At 33.3% G+C, this 21,756-nt stretch overlaps 1 protein-coding gene across 1 annotated transcript; it reads right to left on the reverse strand.

The window, feature by feature from the left end:
* Positions 1–16,595: 16,595 nt before the first annotated feature.
* Positions 16,596–19,366, reverse strand: LOC130612615 (uncharacterized). Its single transcript, XM_057433952.1, has 2 exons — positions 18,727–19,366; positions 16,596–17,850 (listed from the first exon to the last, which is right to left on the reverse strand). Exons 1-2 carry the CDS (start codon positions 18,788–18,790, stop codon positions 17,444–17,446), a joined length of 471 nt encoding a protein of 156 aa, XP_057289935.1. The 5' UTR covers positions 18,791–19,366; the 3' UTR covers positions 16,596–17,443.
* Positions 19,367–21,756: the final 2,390 nt, after the last annotated feature.

Consider the following 21,756-nt stretch of genomic DNA (forward strand, 5'->3'; position numbering starts at 1 on the left):
ACCGTGTAATAAGTTCTGCATCACAAGGAAAACGGAAACAAAACAAGGAATCAGACAGGCCGGCTGTCAGAAAATAGACTTACGTGTAAAAGATATTAATAATGTGAATTGAATTCAATACGTAAATGTCTAGCTTATTATACCTTTGCGAAATCATGGAAATATTTTTTGCGTGCAACACAGTTTGTCTATCGTTCTATCTGTTAAATTTTGTGTTGTTTATAACTCGTTAGAAGCAACATTATTCTGATTTTCCCTTGCATCTTTAGCAGCAGTTTGCCCACACCCAACCTACCAACAAACAGATAATTAAACAGCCACACGCAGACAGGCTTGTTATTTTTGCTGAAGTAAACAGTCAGAGTAAAATCTAATATTAAAATCAACTCTCAGGTTTTAAAAACCCGCCACATGCGGTATGTGGAAATATCTTAATTTTGAAAGCAATATGCGCCATTTTAAAAGAGCAAAATACACTTATAGCAAAATCCGATAATTGTTTCAAATAAAATAAGCGAAACAATGGCATCATTTAAACGTGAAATTCCTGTTTTAGCTAATACTAACGCTTATAAGAAAAAACTTGCAATGCTAAATTTCGATAAAAATAAGAAACTTGAAGGAAGATTTGAATTTTAGGTCATAATATAATTCCATAAAATGAAGGAAATTTCAGCTGGCGCGTGGTCTTGTGGTTATGGAATTCCCTTCATAGTTACAAGGTTCATGGTTCGGTCCACAGCGCGTGCATGTTTAGCAAGTACCTTTGCCATAGCCCGGGTCAACCCACGCTATGTGAAGGAAATTCTAGTTAATGTTTATATTTAGGCAGGACCCACATTAATAAGAGTGCTTCCAACACTGAAGTAGCTAAAACCTGTATAAATACTTGGCATACAAATAATGATACTTTGAAGTGACTAACCGCCTTGAAATAAACCACCCAAAATACTATCACATTTTTTCAAAATCTAATTAATTTTTTTTCCGTTTTGTTGATTACTCATACTCTCGAAAAGTCGTTATTTCGGGTTGTCTGGTTTGCGCTTTAAATAAGTATATAACATAAATTTCAATAGCGAAGAAAGAATAACACAATTTTTGGGTTAAAGAAAGCATTTATTCTAATCCTCCTTGAAAATAATTATATGCCATACCATAAATCTACGCAAAATCTAGCATTAATTCCCTTAGACGAAAACCAAAAAAAATTTGCAATAAATAAATTTCGAATGCAACGATATTGGTATGCAATCAAGAATAATTAAAATAATATATAATGCTGCAAATCTGACAAACACGCAAGTTATTAAGGAAATGCGAAATGCACTTGTTAAAAAATTACTCTCCTCCGCATAAATGCGGAAAATAATTCATTTTCTTGTGCGCAATTACGTCCTAATTTTCTTTTTTTTTTATAGTAATATTACCAAAAAATAATTACTTGTTCCTATTTTTCAAAGTAACCATATAAAACTTTATTTAAAGAACCGGAAACATTTCATCTCAACCAAGACAGTATGTGGCTATTATAGGAATGACAACATTGTGCCAAATTGAAAAGGCATTTTTCTGTTGACGTCAATATTACCATTGTTACCATCAGTAAAATAATGGGCTTTAATAAAGCATAGAGTATACGAATTATAAAATCATTATGTTGCATGGAGATTTTTTCTTCTATTTATAATACTGGAATGTCACGTCTTTTCCACAAACATTGTAAGCAGCTCATTTTGTTTATCTCAATTTTTCCGTTTTACTGAAATGACTCCCTCGGGACCCAACCCAAAAATATGCTACCTGCATCCTGTTTTCAATTCTGCACTAGCTATAAAAGGAGGCAGTCTTCATCAAAATTTTATTATTCAGCTTACATCAACACTTGAGTCTTCATTCAAAATTATTACAGGTAATGTTTTATATAAAGCTTAATAAATTAAAATTATCTTTCTGCATCATTTGAATCTGGTTTAGTTACTCGGTTTAGGTTTTCGGAATATATAGAAATGTCTTTCATAAGGTCATAATTTAGTAAATTCCCTTAACTAGTTCTCAATAAATTTGTCATACATTGTTCTCCGGTTCCAGATTAATTCAGAAACAATAAAATTTCAAGGATCTTTTTTTATACTAAAGGCAGCTATTTGACTTAGCATCTATCTCATAAAAAATGTTTGTGGTACACTCATTTCTCCCTAAATCCTGAAATAAAACTGATAAAATTGATAAATATTACTGTGGATTGTATTTATGTAGCTCTACAATTTATTTCTAATTTTTTTTAGGAAGCACCAGTACAGCTTATAGCTTACTATGGAAGAATTGAAAGCAATTGGTTTGGCATTGATAATTTCTCCTTTATCATTTTTACTGTGGTACTTGTACCAACGATATGTTTGGTACTGCCAGGTTATAGGACAGAATCCTATTTATGTTTCAATGACACCAATTTTAACAGCAAAATCAAATCAATCTGCAAACAAAAATCCTCCGGAAACTGAGAAAGTGATAGCCCCTGGTTGCTCCTTTCGGCAATACCTGAAGTATTTACAACTGGCATGTCTGCCATATGCATGGAGCGTGCCAATAAAGTATTTTCATCAGATGTATCTTCGTTTGCGTAGAAGTAGCTTAACGGAGAGCGAAAAACGTCGTCGGTTGGCTAAGATGGTTTTAGAAACATCATTGGTTTTAGGTTTTCGCAAAAGACAACAAGATGACTACTATTTCAAATTTGAGAATTTTCGAATGCCGTCGAGAGAGAAAACTGATAGCAAGTATCGCTTCATAACTAACTGCTCAATTCAAATTGGCGCTAACGATTTAGACAATGTATTTCTCAAAGAAATCATCGTGAATGATGAAGCAGTCACCGACATTAATGAAATGTTTTCCGTTCTAAACACAGTTTGGTGCGTGTATACACACACCTTAACTCATGTAATGGCAGGCAACGTTGCTGAAATGAATCTGATCGAAGTCAAGAAAAGCACAGTCTTAAGTGATGAGTTTAAACAGAGCATTGATAATATGCATGCTGTTGTCTCTGGCATGAATGAATCAGCCAATCACTATCCCGCAGATATTTGGGGAATACCTCGCCGACATCTTCAAATCATTTTAGGATATAATGGAGTGCAACAGATTCACAATCATCAAAATATCTCGGAATGCATTTCTGTTAGCAATTTTGTAAATTTCACCATGAAAGCCAGAATGATTTTTTCGAAACATCTTGGCAAGACTGGGCTATCCTTGTCAACTTTGTCAGCCAACACTATCTTTCATTCCATTGATCATTACAACATGGGGAAGTATTTTCTGCATGACAATGAAGAGAAAAGTTTCCTTGGTATTGATTCGCGAATGATTACTTCATTGCTTGGGGATTTGAATTTCGATATATTCGGATGGCAAGCAATGAAATATAGCAAATGCGATGTGTGGAAAAGAATATACGAAGAGTTGCTGCTAATAGACAAAGAAATGGCTAACAAAACGCATATGTTTGTTAGTGTTTAACACAAACACGTTTTTTCCGTATAAAAGGATGTTTCTGAATCTTAACGTATTGTAAAACAATCACAACATTTTTACTCAAACATTAAAAATATTTTTACAACCAACTGATAGCTTTTATTTTTTGGTACTCAACAAATTTACTTTATTGTTTATGTTTTGAAGTCTTGATAGACGATAAACTATTCGTTAAAGTTTTACATAAAGTTACTGGAAATGAAATAGGAATCGTGTGTTTTTCTTCACAAACTATTTAAAAATTATTGCAAGAATAAAAAAAAGGGTTACTGTTGCTTCGTGCAAAATCAAATCATTAAGAGTACGGTGATGGTTTAGACGTATATTCATTATATTCATAATTTCTTAAAGGTTCTGGTTTATTTTAGCTATAAAGTTATTTATTGGATCTAAAAGCAAAATGTCTGTAAGATAATATAAATGTAAAATTTAAATTTTTTTCCAGGTAGCCTATATATCTATATTTTGTTGAACAAAAACGTCTGAAACTCTTCTTTCTTTTTATTTTTTTATGGCGTAACATTTCTCAATCAGTTCAGGATTACCAAAGCAACAATGGTTTGTCATATTTCTTCAAAAAAAGCGTCGTTCCACTTTTTATTTAAAAGTTCGTAAATAAATAAATTTATGCTTGCTTTCCATCTGTCTCTTTTATTAAGTAAACATAAAAAGTAGAAAGGGAAACAAAGCAAAATAATGCTTTAAAATTGCAATAGGACTAACTTTTCCAGACACCTATGTCTTTTTATAAGCATCGTTTAATTCCAATAAGTAAGTCTAAAATATGACCCTTTTGCATATCAGTTCCAGGTTAGGATCCAGGAATTTTTTAAGTATAGGCTCAAATAAGTTAGAACCTTACAAAACAACCCTTTTAGAGAAACACTGTGCGTCTGAAATGGCTCATATTCATTTTAATTTTATTAATAATAATAATAATACATGTTCAGGAAATATAAAAAGCAATTCTGTTGGAAGTCATGTGCTTTTTTCAGAAAACTGGGTTAACCCTATTCGGTCCGGGGGGGGCGGATTCCGCCCCCCCCTGACGTTTTTTTTTAATAACTCCTGATTGCTTTGTTATATGGCTATGATACTTACTGAGTTTCAACATTTATCTATTAGACACCTGCATGCAAATTTTTTAGGTCCCATACCTTTCAGAGGCTTTGATATTGGCCATTACTCGAAACTACCCCTAAAAATCTCTATGAAATCCTTATAATGGAGAAAATATAATAACTCCTGTTAGGATTATCCTTAGAACTTGAAACTTGCAACACAACTTTGTTTCATTAGGAAGAATCATTTTGAATAATTTGAACACGTGACTAATCCGATTTCCCGATTTTGTCGGATTTTACCCGAAAATCGGAAAGAAACGGATTTTCGGGCAAATTTTGGCAATTTTTTATCCGATTCATGTAAAAACCGGAAGATATGTTAAATAAATTTTATTTAGCTTTCAGAAACTTCAAACAGAATGTAAAAATTCGCTCTAGAACAAAAGTAATTATATTTTAAGCAGATAGTGGCATTTTTAAAAATTTTTAAGCTTTTGATGACGTCACAGAAAATGTGCTGACGCAAGCATATTTTTTTTGGCGCCATTTTGTTCCTTTTATGACGTACTATAAGTGTGCCAAGTTTGATTCAATTTGATCAACCCTATGAAAAGTTATTGAGGGGGGGCGGAATCCGCCCCCCCCCGGTCATAGTATGTTCGAAAAACCCCGGACCGAATAGGGTTAAAGCATAGTACTGGAAGTATTTTCAATAAAAACACCAAGAACTTTGAACACCAAGTTTAAACAGCCTTGTTGTTTTTCTATCATACATCATATGTCGGGATGTTGTTTATTTAAGTCATCATAAAAATCAAAAGCGGCAGTTTCACAATTAAATAATGCAAAAGTGTCATCAACGTATCTACGATGGTATGTTGGATCAGATTATTGCATTAACTATAACAGTCTTTCACTTCAGATACCTTTTTCACATCTTTTTACCACAAAACTACGCACTAACGGACACTGAGCGGTTTTGATGTTGTACTGTAAAATACAATGCATTCGGTCAAGGGCACAGACTTTGCGGTCTGCAAATAAATATTCCTTTGTGAAAAAAACAAACAAAGCTATAAATTGCTATTTTTAAGGCACCAAGGAAGAAAAAACGCATGTTCGATTTTTTTACTTTTCGAATTCAAGATCGTTCGATTTTAAAACTGTGTAGGTACACAAAACAAATTCGAATCATTGTTTATGTGAACTCAAGCGAAAAGATGGTTTAAAGTAAGCCACTTGTATATTTTTTGCGTGCTATGAGAATGTTTTTTATTTATTTACGTTTTTATGCTACCATTTTTATTATGGCTAGTTAGTATGGCTTCATACAAAGACCTGTTAAAATAAGCCGTAAACCAATTAAATCATCGGATTTTTTCATACCAACCGGTTTTTTTGTATCAGTCAGGTAAAAAACTGAGTTACTAACCAACTATTTCAGCTTTTTTTCACACTATTTACAAAATTGGCTTGATTAAAAGTCTGATTGATGGAGTTTTTAAAACAAACAACGATTGGAAACACTATGATCAAAACATCTACTTTCTTTATGATACTTGAAATATTTTTTTCTCTCTAAAACTAGTTAGCCGACATATTTCTAACTAGCTGAATAATAAGTTAACACAACTTGAAGTAAGCATTCCCTCCAATGCTATAGAAAATAGATATTTCAGTCGCATCTGAAAGACAAAATATTTCTAGAGAATCAATGTAATATTTTCTACGAATCCTATACAAGGATTGTGGTGCTGTTTATGTCGGTGAAACGAAACGAATGCTCAAGAACATGTGCAAGAGCACAAAAGACCCGTATGCAACGCAGACGCAGACAATAATGAGATAGCGGACCATGGCTGGAAGAATGATCATATTATTGACTGAGACAATGTAAAGATCATATCAATAGTATTTCCTATCAACTTCCAGAAATATACTTAGCCACACTTCGCAAAGTAAATACAGTCGACGCTTGATATTTCAAATATCCGTTATCTCAAATTTTCGCTGTCTCGAACCTTTTTTTCTGCTCCTTTCAGTCATTGCAATCTCTTGTAGGCATAATTACGTTCTATATCTCGAAGTCTGTTATCTCGCATTTTTTCCTTAATTGTTGAACAAAAAACATTGAATTTTGTAAAAAGTTCGATTGATACATAAAAGAGACTTTCGAATGTTTACAGTTTGAGATTTTTGAAACTCTCCTTATCTCAAAAATGGCTACCACGTTTTTACCACAATCTTCGTGGTAAACATGGTGACTGAGAAATGCAAATATTCTGTGTTTTAATCAAGAACGTAAAATTTTGTAAACAAGAACGGGTATTTCGCTCTCTCGTACTTTAAAGGCCTTCGACGCTCGATATCTCGACTAGCTGTTATCTCGAACTATCGAGCGCGGTTTATAAAAAAGTGACATGATAATATCCATATTATTCAAAAAAAAAATTGTACGCTGGCTGTAATGCTTGCTTTGTGGAAAAAAAAAGTTTTTGATTTCTTATAAAAGTTCGCCCTATTTTAAACATCTTGAAATGTCTCATTCTTTTAAAATGGTTTGTGGTGATAATTGTTTGTCTATTTTAGATCAAGCTGATATGATGATGAATTATAATCGTTTAATTTATTCCGATGATGATTGCTGATGCAATCAAAACATTTAACTAAGTTGGAGTGGGAGGTAACTAAGTTCCTCAAAGCTGAAGTCTATCAACCAACGAGTTTGATATTCCTCATTCTTGCAATATGAATAATAGTGTTCATGTAATATTCACACGCCACATACAACCACGCAATCGCATCAACTGTGTAATACTTTTTGTATCATAAGGAAACTGCAAACAAAACAAGGAAATAGACATGTCAGATGTCCGAAAATAGATTTACTTGTATGAGTACGCGTCTAGTTCGAATTCGTGCGCAACTGCATCACTCAAATATCATTAACTTTTATAATTAACTCCCTTCTGGCTTTCTCTTACACCTTGAATAGCAGTTTAGTTAGTGTCACTTTTAAGCTACGAACGGAAGAAAATAAGCAGATACAAATGCATATATCCGAATAGTCAATAATACTGGAATAATCAGTCATGGTAATGTTCTGGGTAAAATTTCAGGGTGTTTAGTTGGTATATAGGCATAAGAATATTTTGTCTGACTAACTCAATCGAAGGCGACCAACCTATATATTTTTTTAAGCTGGTTGTTGTCGTGGTGTAAACCAGTAAACACGACACGTTTTAAAGAAGTCTTGAAGACCTCAAAGACCAGTCGAGCGTAACACCTACAGACGTCTTTAAAGGACCAGTAGAGCGTAACACCTAAAGACGTCTTTAAAAGAACGACTTTATGTGACATCCTCAAGACGGATCAAAGACGTACTTGTACGTATCATCCAAACGTGTTAAAAACGTCTCGATTTCGTCTTTTTTAAACGTAATGCTGTCATGGCAGACCTGCTTTAGATAATTTAACCTATGCATCTTAGGATTTCAGAAGTTTTAATTACAGGAATAGATAAAGATGGTAAATTAATTTAATTGAAAATTTACATTCCTATAATTTATATGGACAAACAAATTTATAAGTAAAATATAATACAAGCTCTTTTGATCAGCACCAACAAGAATTTTACGACAGCATCAGTTTAGATCATTTTTGTTCATAATGCTGTGCAATAAAACAACAAATGTCATTACACCAAGTTTCATTTCCATTGGCACACTTCCATAACAAAGCAAGTGAGTATGTAAATTTCAGTTTCATTAAGTAGATAGCCAGGTAAGGTACAATCAAGCATGTAAAATAGAAAAACTTAGGTGCAGCCAAAAGTTTGTTTTTTATTAAAAACATTTTTTACACAAAGTATGGAAGTGTAATTCCACAATATTGTTTGTTGGAACATGAAAAATAAAAGTTATTATCTCTAAAGAGTTGTTTAAACTAGCGCCATTTTCTTTTCACCAACCATAACCAGCTCGGTCTGAGTCTTGTCTGGAAGCTATATCTATCACATTGTGCTCGTCGGATGATGTGTTATTCCAAACAGTCTTTCTATACAATATACAATATATTTCTAACTAAAAATTTATTCGACTGTTGGCTAAATATGGCTCATATTAAAATAAAAAAGCTCCTGCGTTTTTGTGATAAATTATCGTGTCGTTTTGTACTTCAGAAACTGACGCGTTTTGCAATAAAAAACGGCTTATTTTGCAATAAATCTACTTTTTGGTGAACGAACTGGTGAAATATAATGTTTTGGTGATTTTTGTGCCGAAATTCATATCTCTGGTAAACATTCTGGTGCTTGAACTTATTTCCCTGGTGAATGTCTTGGTATAATCTAGTGTTCTGGTGATTCTGATGATGGAATTGATATGTCGGGTTATAACATCCTGGTGAATTAAAATACTGTGGTATTTCTGGCGTTTGAATAGATGATTCTAGTACGTATACATGTGATAGTAACACGATACTGTAACAGCTTTGCTGGTGTTTATCCTCACAAGATCGTTATGTACTCGGACAATGCCACCTAGTACGGACCACCAAAGCGGGTTGTTTAATTATTCAACGCAGAGTTTGACATATTTTCTCTCGCTGTTCAAGGGTTTGCAAAATAGTGTCGTACTACTCTGAACCCGCACATACACTCTGGCATTTTACTAAAGTTTCGGGGACACGAAAACATTTTTAATGCAATTTTAAAACAAAAAGTTTGTTTTAAGCACAAGATTCTTTCCCAGTGTCGCGTGGGTGCTAGTTCATGAAACAAATTTGCATGTAGCTACGAAGAAACACAGCGGTTGTAAAAAAGTAATAATAACATCGAAAAGCACTTCTTCTTGATGAAAAAGAAGAAGCAAAAATACAAAAAAGACGCTTTATTTGGACAAGACCGTGATTGCTACGCCGAAAAGTTACCATAATTTGTTTAAAGAGCTAAAAGAAGCAGATTCAAAAGGTTTTAAAAGCTGTTTAAGAATGGACTTAAGTGTTTTGTTATCTTATAAAAACTTATCTATAAAAATAGATAAGTTTTGATTTTTCGTCACCAGAAAACTTTTGCTGAATGCACGTTTTGAGTTCCGTCATCTTTCTTTTGATGCTTGTGTGTTACAAAATGTTTTGATTTGTTAATTTGATTGTTTAAAAACAAAAAATGTTGCAAATTCTAGTAATTAAACACGGGGACACACGGAAACATTTTTATCAGCTTGCAAGAACCGTATTTGTGTTTCAATGGTAAGAAAATTTGTTTCCGTGTCCCCGATGCTTAAGAAGGTGGATTGCGTAGCATTAAATGGTAATTGAAGAGAACAGTCCAAATAAACGAGTTTGTATTAATTTCTAATTAGTCCTTGCTAATGATTTTATTTATTTATTTTCCGTCTCTCTTGAAGAGATTAAGGTGTTAAGTGTAGTACAGTTGTTTCACAGTTCTATAGCCACCCAGTTTTATTATTATTACTCTAAGGCGCTTATTGTTTATTATTCTGTTTATTTTTATTTAAAATGTTAACAAACTTTACAAGGAATCATCCAATCCAATCAGAATCACCAGAAAATGCAATTTTACCAAGTATGTTTCACTAATTAGTTTCACCAAGTTGTGCGGTCTCAGCACTAGAATCACAAAAGACATTTGATTTCACCACGACAGTCATTAAAAAATATCTTGGTTTCTGTGATCTTACGGGTATTACGCCTATACGGATATGCAACATGGTTTACATGACGTAAATTTTTTAAACTTTCACAGGAACTTTTCCCACAAAATAATACAATGTTGCACGATTGTTTTGCTTTAACCGGGTAAAAAAAATGTTAAAACTGTGTTTTTACCGCGGTTAAAAATATTTTTTTCACAAAATTTAATCGCTGTGTGATTGTTTTAATTTCCTGCGTTCTTATTAGTACCGAAGTTAGGATATATTTTGGGGAAAAGAGCATTACGCCTATACGGGTGTGCGACAAGGTATACCTGTATTAAACGCTCAGCCCAGTGTTAACGGTGGACTTGCTGTTTTTGGTCTTACACCTATATGGATGTGCGACATGGCTTGCACTAAGGAGCAACATTTTTTTTTAACTTTCACCTTTAACAACGGGTTGCAAACTGTGTTTTTATGTCAGCTAAAGTGTGAAAGTTATTTTTGTAAAAATATATTCACCATCATTATGTTAAGTGCGCTTCACTCGATTTACGACATACTGCATACCTGTACTAAAGCGCTTCACTTAAATGTGTGGCACAGTTTGCGGTTTTTATTAATCGTTCCACCAAGCGTTAAACGCTAGGTAACACAGTTACTTGTGGCTTTTTTAAAAATCGTGTACGAAATTAACTAGCTATGCCCAAAAAACTTCCAGAAGTGATACTGAAGCTGACTCCCGTTACTTTAAAAGAAAAATGGACATTGCTATTGATTCTTTCGTATTAAATTGTTTTTTTAACTTAATGTATTGTATAAATGAGATATAATCGTGTTTCTAACACGTCTTGAAGTTTATTTTCTTTGTTTGTTTACATTTTAAACTACCATATTACTTGGCGCCGGACATTACGACATCTTCTTCATGGGAAACACAATGCTTGTAACTTGGGGCTGAGGTTATAGGCACTTTTAGGCATTTTTAACTATTGAAAAAACTAAAGATGGAAAATGATAGAGTGACAGGGGTCTTGCTAAAAAGAATTATAAGAGTACAAACCGGGGGTCTGACTAAACCCATATTGCCCGTTAGCAAAATTTGCATAGTTAAAATTCTCTATCCTTATAAGTCTGACCATGTCAAAGTTAGGACCGCTCTAGTCTGTGATTGCAAGTCAAAAATACTACCTAAGACTTGACGTAAAACATAGTCATCGAAAAATAGTAAACTTAACCATCTATAAAAACAACATCATTTCATGCCAATAGTTTAAATTGAGTTTTCTTTGTTTATGTACTTAAAGCTTTATTTCTGTTTATTTGGATTTACTTAGCATAAGTGTCCTGCGCTATGCAGTGCAGTAGAACAGTTATAAACTGCTTCTTGACCAAGTAATCGCCAGCTAATTTTAGGTAAACATACGAGATGATTTTCGCAGAATTAAATTTCATAAATCATACGAATATTTTTTTTGTTGGTTTATTTCCAATTTTTAGGATTTGTAACTGGTGATATTGTAAATCAGCACAGTCTTGTTGACATTATTGACATTTTTGTGAGACATTAGATACGTCAGTAGGTCTGAGGCTTTTTGTATGGATACCTGAGGTCGATAATGGAACTTTCAGTTCTCTTTGCGTGACTCAGAATGTTATACCTTATATCTTCTCTCCTTGTTAACATCATAAGTACTTTGGTGTGTATTTGAAAACTTCAATACTAAAGTCATTGTTAATTCTTGCCAATTCTTAAACATTTGGTTTAAAAAACACCATGAAATCGGGTTAATCACGTGCCGGTAAGGTAATGGTACTTTTTGAAATAAACAAAATAAAATGACGTGAGTTCAAAAGCTCTAACCCCATTGGTTTTTGTGTGACAACTTGAATCACACGAGCGGAAAAAAAAAAATTTAAAAACATGACTTTGTCGAGAATTATGACGCATATGATATTGTTGGTGAGGTCATTTCGCCAATAAACCGTAACTGTAATATAACTTTTCTAGAACCTTTCCAGCAATTTTGTCTGATCATGTCATGCGATAAAATCACATTTATGTGATGGGCCTGCAATAAGAGTAATAAAAGTTTAAACGTGTACTTCTTCTGACTAATTAAATAAAAAATGGTAAGTTTAAGGTCATTGTTTTTCATGATTACACCTGTTTGGATTGATTTATCATTCAAATCACAACTTATATAGGCGGAGATATTGCGGCGGTAGCGCTGTTAACTTGCAATTATAAGGTTTAGGTTCAAATCTCCACTCCGGCGCGCTTTAAATGCAGTGTTGTCAACTCATTTGAAACCATCTGCTTGCCGCCAATTGACTTGTGTGGAAAGCAAGCAAGGTAGGTAAAAGCTATAATTATCTCTGACGAGTAATGTAATTTAGGCACCTTCGGAGGGGACGAAGAGTCAGCCATTAAGATAGTATTCCCAAGGACGTTAAACCTCCCCTTTAGCTTACAAACTTAGCTACTATATGCTTTCGTTGGATAATGCGCACGCCAAATTGTATACCGAAGAATAGTATCTTTAGTTACTACAATTACTGTTGATCAGCAGTCCTGTTTTTAGAATAAGTGCAATCAAAAGTTCACTGTCTAAGTGACGGTTTACATTAGTGTGGCACTTTCGAAAAGGTAAGAAAAGCACTCATAAATTGATAACTAATGCCAATTAACTCACATAATTCACCTAAAAAATTTTGGCGGAGAAAGCTAATGAAATAGCGGTCACATAAAACAGTTATGTTGGTGTTCGTCACATGACTTGAACAAAGGGATTTGAGAGATTTTCTTGTTTATGTTAATATGTTTGAACTCCTTTTATGGTAGCAAATATTTATTTTAGATGTAGCCTGTTATGGCTGAAATATATCACTGTATGTATAGGCGTTATATATTCAGGGTAAAAAAGGTCGGCTGTATTGAAAAAACTTGTAAATTTTAAAATCAATATTTTTGTAATACCGGTTACAGCGAAATTCTAAAACCCATTTCTAATTTGAAATAATTATATATCATTACAATTCTTTATGGTAACAAACCATCAGTTCAATACTAAATATAGATTGACCTTCTGTCTAAGTGCTGCAAATATGATGGATCGAGTGGGGCTTGAACCCACAAGCTCTTGCTTGCCAGGCGATTGCTCTACCGACTGTGCGATTCCATGATATCGCCGTAGCACATTGACTTTGTTTATCCATATTTTTTGTTTAGTGATACCTACACGCCTACATCACTCATGACAGACTTAAGCAAAAGCTTAAGTCGAGACTTCAAGCAAGTTTTCATTTAACCTTGAACGATAAATTACGAGAGGATTCCTATCGTCTTTCTTAAATAATCTGCGTTAATTGATTTAATTATTTTGGTTTGAATGGAAGTCCACCTTATAACGCGTTGCTAGACGTTTCTGTAAATTTGAAATCGATGATGCGATGATTGAAATAATACATAAGAAGGTAACTGCTTTGCGTTTTATCGCTCTTTAAAGGACCTGTTTACTATTGAAAATGGCGACTATAACAGAGCAACACCTAGTCAACAGAGTAATTAATAATAATTCAGAGAGTCCGTTGTGTGAGACCTTGGAGGAAAGAATACGGAAGGAGAAACAACTAATTCTATTGAAACACTGCGTGAGGTTCTAGCAGGTGTCTGTATAGAAACTTAATTTAAAATTTTGGCGGTTGTGTGACTAAATTATTCGTGAATAACAATTCGCAACTATGATTGGTTATAAAAACAATTAGATAATTTGATGATGAATTTGATAATTTTATCAAAACAAGAAGCCATATTGAAATCGGTAAAATTTATTTTGTTCTTATGTTAACATAATTAGCGAAGAAGCACATGCTCGACACTTTTGTAAACAAAAAGAAAAAGTTTATATCTCGTTTTAAAACGACGTTCTGTTACGAAGTTATTTCTTTAGTTAGAATAAACATTAATCCAGCACACATTTTGTCGGCACTTGTCCGGCGCATATCTATCTATATTGTTTTTCATGATCAAAGTGGTATACTCAGCCTGCAAAAATATGTTAATATCATCGTTAAACGCTTATTTCCAAACGTATTGTTGAAGTTTTTAACAGCAATGTTTACCGACTTATATTAGGCACACTTTCCATACAAATATCATGTGCCTGCAGCGTGTTACAGTCAGATTCCAATAGAAAAAAGTTAGCCCTTATTAAAGGAGAATATGGAATTTGATCATTTTTTTGCGAAAAAGACTCGGTCGAGCACCTCACCCACTGATTCTTTTGAAATTAAAAACAATAGAAAATTCAATACATTTTAAGCGTACAGAAATGAAGTTGTTTCTCCTTCCGTATTCTTTGCTCCAAGGTGAGACGATGGGCTTTCTTTTGGTTTGTCTCACATTTCCCGCGCTACAAGATTTATTATTATAATAACTCCCTTCTCTCTTCTTCGGTTTCAGATTATGCAACACAAATATTCGTTTTGACAAGACAATTTAAAACGCTTTAGATATTACCACAGCCCCAATATATCTTTACTTTTGTGTAAGCTAACATGGCGTAGCTATTTGAGACCTGTTTGTTTACATCTTTTGACTACACAAACAAATAAGATAAGGCATAGATAAGATAGACTGATAGTTACATAGACAAACAAACAAACAGCATCAATAGTGTCTGTGTATTAAGAAAGAATCCATGTGTGTGACCCCAACTCGCAAAAGATAACAGACATATTGTGGTGACCACTGAAGTGGCCCTTGTAAAGACAGGAAGAACATTCTTTTGTGACAAACTTAGCTCACGGATATTGCAGCTTATATTGTTATTCAATATAAGCCGTAGGTAGCGTAACAATTCTAATGCAAGCAGAATAACAAATATACGATAGTTGGCACTGCTATTGTCAACGCCAATGTAAAAGGTTTTTCTAAAAGCATTTCATTTTGCTTTTATTTGATAGACGCTAGAGAGCCTAATTAAAATAAATAATTGATGAACAGGTAATTGGGCACTTTTTTTACGATTTACCAATGACGTGTTTACACTATTGATTCTAAAAAGGGCTGTAAGCTCAACTTTATAAAATTTCACCAGTTTTATGCCCAAATAATCATTCAAGCGGTAAAAAATTTATTCGAAAAACAAAAATACAGTCAGCGTATTACATAAAAGACTAACTGTATGTCCCGTGATGGCGGCAGACACAATTTTACAACGTTATCAAAGACATGTTGATGTAAAAATTCACCATAATACCTGCAACCCACAGTCAAAAAAATTTGACGGATTTAACCCTATTCGGTCCGGGGTTTTTCGAACATACTATGACCGGGGGGGGGGGCGGATTCCGCCCCCCCTCAATAACTTTTCATAGGGTTGTTCAAATTGAATCAAACTTGGCACACTTATAGTGCGTCATAAAAGGAACAAAATGGCGCCAAAAAAAATTTGCTTGCGTCAGCACATTTTCTGTGACGTCATCAAAAGCTTGAAAATTGTTAAAAATGCCACTATCTGCTTAAAATATAATTACTTTTGTTCTAGAGCGAATTTTTACATTCTGTTTGAAGTTTCTGAAAGCTAAATAAAAGTTATTTAACATATTTTCCGGTTTTTGCATGGATCGGATAAAAAATTGCCAAAAATTGCCCGAAAATCCGTTTTTTTCCGATTTTCGGGTAAAATCCGACAAAATCGGGAAATCGGATTAGTCACGTGTTCAAATTATTCAAAATGATTCTTCTTGATGAAACAAAGTTATGTTGCAAGTTTCAAGTTCTAAGGATAATCCTAACAGAAGTTATTATGTTTTCCCCATTATAAGGATTTCATAGAGATTTTTAGGGGTAGTTTCGAGTAATGGCCAATATCAAAGCCTCTGAAAGGTATGGGACCTAAAAAATTAGCATGCAGGTGTCTAATAGATAAATGTTGAAACTCAGTAAGTATCATAGCCATATAACAAAGCAATCAGGAGTTATTAAAAAAAAACCGTCAGGGGGGGCGGAATCCGCCCCCCCCCCGGACCGAATAGGGTTAAAACGCCAATTAAAACATTAGAGCTACAGAGCTGCAAGGTTTTTAAAGGTTACTTATCGGGGTCATTTACTCGCCACTTTAGGTTGCTTGGTTCAGGGCAGTTTGACCAATGTTAATACTGAATGGGCCCTGGGAGAATTAGTTTTTTTTACTTGTTGTCGTATCGTTGTATCTCAAATTTACAGATACAATACGTTCATGAAAACTCAACTTAATGCTTTGACTTCAAAAAAATAGCTTGAAGGCCCTTTCGCAAAAAAACATTTTGGAAAAGTCACAAGCAGACAGACTTAGTATTTTAATATATTTAACAGGATGTATAAGATGAAATTAGTCTAACAAAAAATTAAATTAACTGCTGCATATTTTCCAATAAATTATAATAAGTTAAAAAATATTTACAATATTTATATCATTCTTTGCATATTTATATATACTTTATACACTTAAAAAACAGTTATTTTTATATACAAAACAGGTTTTTCTTCTTCGTTTTGATTCAAGTAACTACAGTGGAATCCCGTTAAAGCGGACACCATTGGGACCAAAAAAACTGTCCGCTTTAACGGGATGTCCGCTTTATAGAGAGTTTGTGTCATTTTATTTTAGATGGGATTTTGTCCGAGAAAGGTTATGGTCTCGAAATTCCAGTGCATTACGCACTCATTGGCCCTGACAAAGTTGTGTCTTTTACAGAAAGGTGTATTAAAAAGATTTTAGACTCTGTTGATAAAAAAGTTAGAAAATGTCTAAAATAAGAATTAAAATTTCGTTGCAAAATCTTTGTTTCCATTTTTTGTTTTGTACTGTCCGCTTTACAGGGAGTCTTTATAGGGAAAAATTCATTTGGTGCAAAATAAATCGTCCGATTTAACAAGTGTCCGCTTTATGACTGTCCGCTTTATAGAGAGTTTTTTATAAGAGTTTGACTTAAAATCAATCCGTTCCAAGTGCTAGTGTCCGCTTTAACGGGCTGTCCCCTTTAGAGGGTGTCCGCTTTAACGGCATTCCACTGTATCTCGGGAACATTCACTTGACAGACTGTCGCACATTGAAATAACTTCAATTATCAATTTGTTTACGTACTACAATGTAAACATTCAGTAAAAAATAGCATTACTTTTAAAACAATTCATTACGCAAAACCCTGTGGTATTGTTGGATCCATGGTTGTATCTGTGAATGCTACTCTATTTTTATGACCAGTCAGTCGATAAACAAAAATCAACATGGCAAACACCAACCCTAGACCAAGTATTGTCACCAAAACAATTTGTATTGTAACGTTATTTTGAGAATTCTCTTTCATGACACCATTTTGGTATTCTTCTCGTTTAAAGTGCGAAATCTCCGTTTTTCGTTTTTCACGAGTTGTTGTAGAAGATCGCTTCTTTTTCACTATTGTAACGACAGTTGGCGGTGCTGTTGAAGCAAATCCCTGCCTACAACCTTGTGAGCAGCCTGGCTTCTTTATTTGACCAAAGCAACCTGCACACTTTAGCTTTGTGAACGCAACCCGGGACGGATTAGGAGATGATTGTGCTAAAATAGGAATTGTCAAGTTATTGCCAAGGCAGTTAAAATATCGATTGATCTGTATAGTTTTAAATTATTTTTTTTTATGAAATAAAACTTTTTTACTTTATTTATTGTTATACAAAATAAATAAGTTAATCAGTAAGTTTAAAATTATTGCCAATTCTGCTTAAAAACACCTTGCTTTTCTCACTATCTAGTTTTTACTTATTTTTATGCAGAACCTACCCTGACAATGGCATGTTTGTTGCCTTGCGGATATGGAGTTCGCTTTGTTTTGTCCACAGCGTGGGTAAGCTTAGCAAGTGTCATTACCACAGCTACAGGTCAATCCATGCATGAAATGGACACCTACTTGAAACATTACACAGATAGTGCCACGCCTTAGCAGAGTCTACACAGTTTTTGTCCGTGTTTACATAACTGCATACAAATGTGAATAAAGATTTTTCACCCTAGCAAGCTGTAATAAATGATATATCAGATTCTTGTCTCTTTAAAGGTTAGAAAATAACTAAAAAACTTCAAGTGTGTAATACCGTTTGATACTTTTGAGATCTTAGTTATGTGTTTTACCTTAATCGATCTATTTAAAAAACAGTGACAATTTTTGTGGTTTTAAACAAATGCAGTATATAATTATACAGTTCGGCATTTAGATCGACATCGTAGACTGGAATGAATTTATTACGCCACTTTTTATGACTTTCAGCACAGTTCTCAACCGAAATAGTTATTTCATACAGTAGAGTTTCGAGAACTCGTTTAAAGCTAAAATGCATTGGTTGTTTTGTTGTTCTTATTATAAAAACAACAATTACAGAATGAATTGAAGCAATAATACCAAAAACAAAAACAAAAACAACAATGAAATCAACTCACCAAAGACAATTATCATTAGCAACACAGATATGAATGTAACACTCTTTAACTTATCCCATCTCATCTCTTCGGCTGAGCAAATCTTCCAGAGAAACACACTACAACTGACAAACTTGAACACAAACAAACTTTGATTAACAAAAACTTGATCTCGGCAAGTTAAAACCACGCTCCATGTTTGGCGCAAGATCAAAGATCCAATATATTTATTTTACCTTGTTTACCCAAAACATTTTTCCGAACTATATGAAGATGTTTGTATACACAGTTTGTGTAAGCAAAGGTATACTTTTTATCTCAAGGTATTATATAACATGCTGTTTATTTAAATTCAACATGTTTAATCGCGTATTTGATCTGAGATAAGCAACAGAATATAGAAGCGCTAAGTCCCTGAGGAGTAATTGGTGTTTTAACACCTTTTCTGCGTAGTCGGTTTGTCCTGTTTGTTTGTCCTTTTTGTTTGTTTTGTTTGTTTGTTTTAGACGTCGTTATGAATATGTTTAAATAGAGTTTTTTTGTATCTTGGACAGAGTTTCTAAGACTAGTCATATTCACGTCAATATAACCTAAAGAAAAATAAAGGTTGGCTAGCAGTAACCAAAAAGGAAGAGAATCTTAAAACGTTTTTTTTTTAGTATTGCAGTGACGTAAAGTTGCTAACTGAACAATTTAACATAGAGATTAGTTGAATAACAGAGAGATGCAATTAATTCTAATACTTCATTTTTAGGTGTTTTTTATATGATAATTAGATCCAGAAAAGAAATTATATTAATATAAAAAAGGTTCATTTATTCGAATGATATTTACTATCAAATAAACACTAAAACGGCGGTAGAAATCCAATAAAGTTTTTCTTATCTGGAATTGAATTGTTCTCAATTTTATTAAGGCCTATTAAAATTAAACAATTAAAACTTTTGGATAAAAGAGACAACAATGATAAAAAATTATTGCCCGTGACTTCACTTGTACAATAATTTATAAGAACAAAGCATTTACAACCCTTCTTGTTTAAAATACCCTTCACTGAACATTCAAAATAATATACAGTAAAATTTTCAGCTAATAAGATTTTTATCACTTGTTTTGTTTAGGCCAATTAAAATTTTAAAGAAAAGTTGATGAAATGCAGAATATAGTTTTCTGGGGATATTTTCTCGACTTCGTAGTAAAAAAAAGTAAAAAATATAATAGTCGCCTTTGCTTATTAGAAACGCAAACAACGCAAGCTTTAGTATATAGCATATAAATTGACAGTGTTAAGTGTGTTAGTAAATGCCTAACTTGTTTGTACTTATAAAGTAAAAAAGGATAAAGTAAAAAAAGGATAAACCGAATAAGGTAGCCATTTTTACTAGCATAAATTTATTAGATAAAAATAGCGAAGTTAAATTATTAATCCTTTTTATTGTTCTGGAACGGTTACTCAGATTTAAATTTAAAATATTTCTAAATACTGTCCCCTATAATTGAACACGCAAAAATCTGTTAATACAGTATCAAGAAAATACTACCTTTTTCTTTAGTAGCAGAGCTATTTTTCAAAATGACAATTTTTAAAGAAGAGAAAAACTTAAGTTATAGCGGTAGACTCAGAGGTTTTTATAAGTACATTTAAAAAATGATTATGGAGTCAGACAGTAAAAGCATGTGTTGCAGTAGGTAAAATGTAAAAGAAGAAACTCATGATTACAACTCCATGTAAACTTGCTTCTTCAAGGTCGTTTACAAATGTGCTCCTTCTTTTGGACCCTACGACACTATACTGTAAAGTTTTTTTTGACATTAAAGAAATATTTGAGGTGAATTATTTTATTTTAAGCTTTAGTATTCAATAATATTTTATTTACATTTTTTAACAAATCCGATTTTGATCCGTATTAAATTCCCCAATTTTATCCGAAACTTTTTATCTTAAAATATTTCTCACTAATGTTGAAAAAACTTTTCTCAGTTAACATTTTAAAAACCAGAGAATTAACTAAGAATAGCTACTACACATTCTTCGCATATCCTTGTCTAACCGCAGTTGTTTAAACATGGCGGTGGATGAAAGATTTGAGACAATATTTAGAAGCAGACCCGTGGGTTGTGGAGGGTCTAGCAATGCTTTTTATGTACTATAGGGATTGCCATATCCTGAGTTTGAAAAAAGCTCAGCTCTTACACACTAGGGTCTGATAAAAAAACATGCTTTGTGAAACACTGAAATTAACGATTGTCACTATTACCTTTACAGACTGAACTTTTTTTGACCCTGAAATACAAATTTTATAAATAAATACAATCCTGTTCATAAATTATTGAAAAAACGGCTTTTGTGGTTTTCTTAGAGCCTGACCCCTCTTCCCCTACTGCCAGTGATTTAAGAAAAGACCTTCAACCAACACTGAAGAATGTGTGAGGGTGAAGGGGGATGGACGTTTTTCTAAAGTATTTTTAACTTGACTGTGGATAAGAAGAAAAAAATGATTGATGTTTGCCTCAGCAACTTTCATTTTTTCTTCTCTGGCAGCTAAAGCTAATACTCTAGGATTCGACAGCGATCGTTTAAAAACAAAGTTGTGACCCAGTTTAATGTAGATCAATGTTGGTGACAGACAAAGAGCGAAGTAGTTTTACTGTGAAAAGAAAGCAGAATCAGAAGTATCTCTTAAAATCTGCATCTATAAAAACACTTTCACCTATTTCAACTTCCAATTTTTAAAAGAGTTCCGACATCCTGTTATCTGTGTGCATATTCTTTAGTTTACTATACAAACATAGAAACATAGAAGCGAACTGCGGTTGTCTGTCCTATTTTCATTTATGTTTTTATAACGTATTCTAGTGCAGTAAAAATAGCCTTGTTCTACTAACTCGATAAACATGCGGTTTTGCATGTGTTAAGACAAGAAAGTGACCCGTGTCAAAGTTTTATTGAAATCAAATTCTCCAAAACGTACCGCGTTATGTCTTAATACTTTATCGGTAACAAAACCGGGTTAAAAAAAGATCGGTAAAAATATAAGTCACTGGCACAAA

This window comes from Hydractinia symbiolongicarpus, chromosome 10, assembly GCF_029227915.1.
Source record: "Hydractinia symbiolongicarpus strain clone_291-10 chromosome 10, HSymV2.1, whole genome shotgun sequence".
NCBI classification, from domain to species: domain Eukaryota; kingdom Metazoa; phylum Cnidaria; class Hydrozoa; order Anthoathecata; family Hydractiniidae; genus Hydractinia; species Hydractinia symbiolongicarpus.

What these genes read in the sequence shown, in the direction of transcription:
- LOC130612615 (XM_057433952.1), bottom strand. Translation starts at nt 18,790, where the DNA reads ATGAGATGGGATAAGTTAAAGAGTGTTACATTCATATCTGTGTTGCTA. An exon ending in GCTAATGATAATTGTCTTTG is followed by an intron (nt 17,851 to 18,726) that starts GTGAGTTGATTT and finishes TTCCTATTTTAG; the next exon opens with CACAATCATCTCCTAATCCG.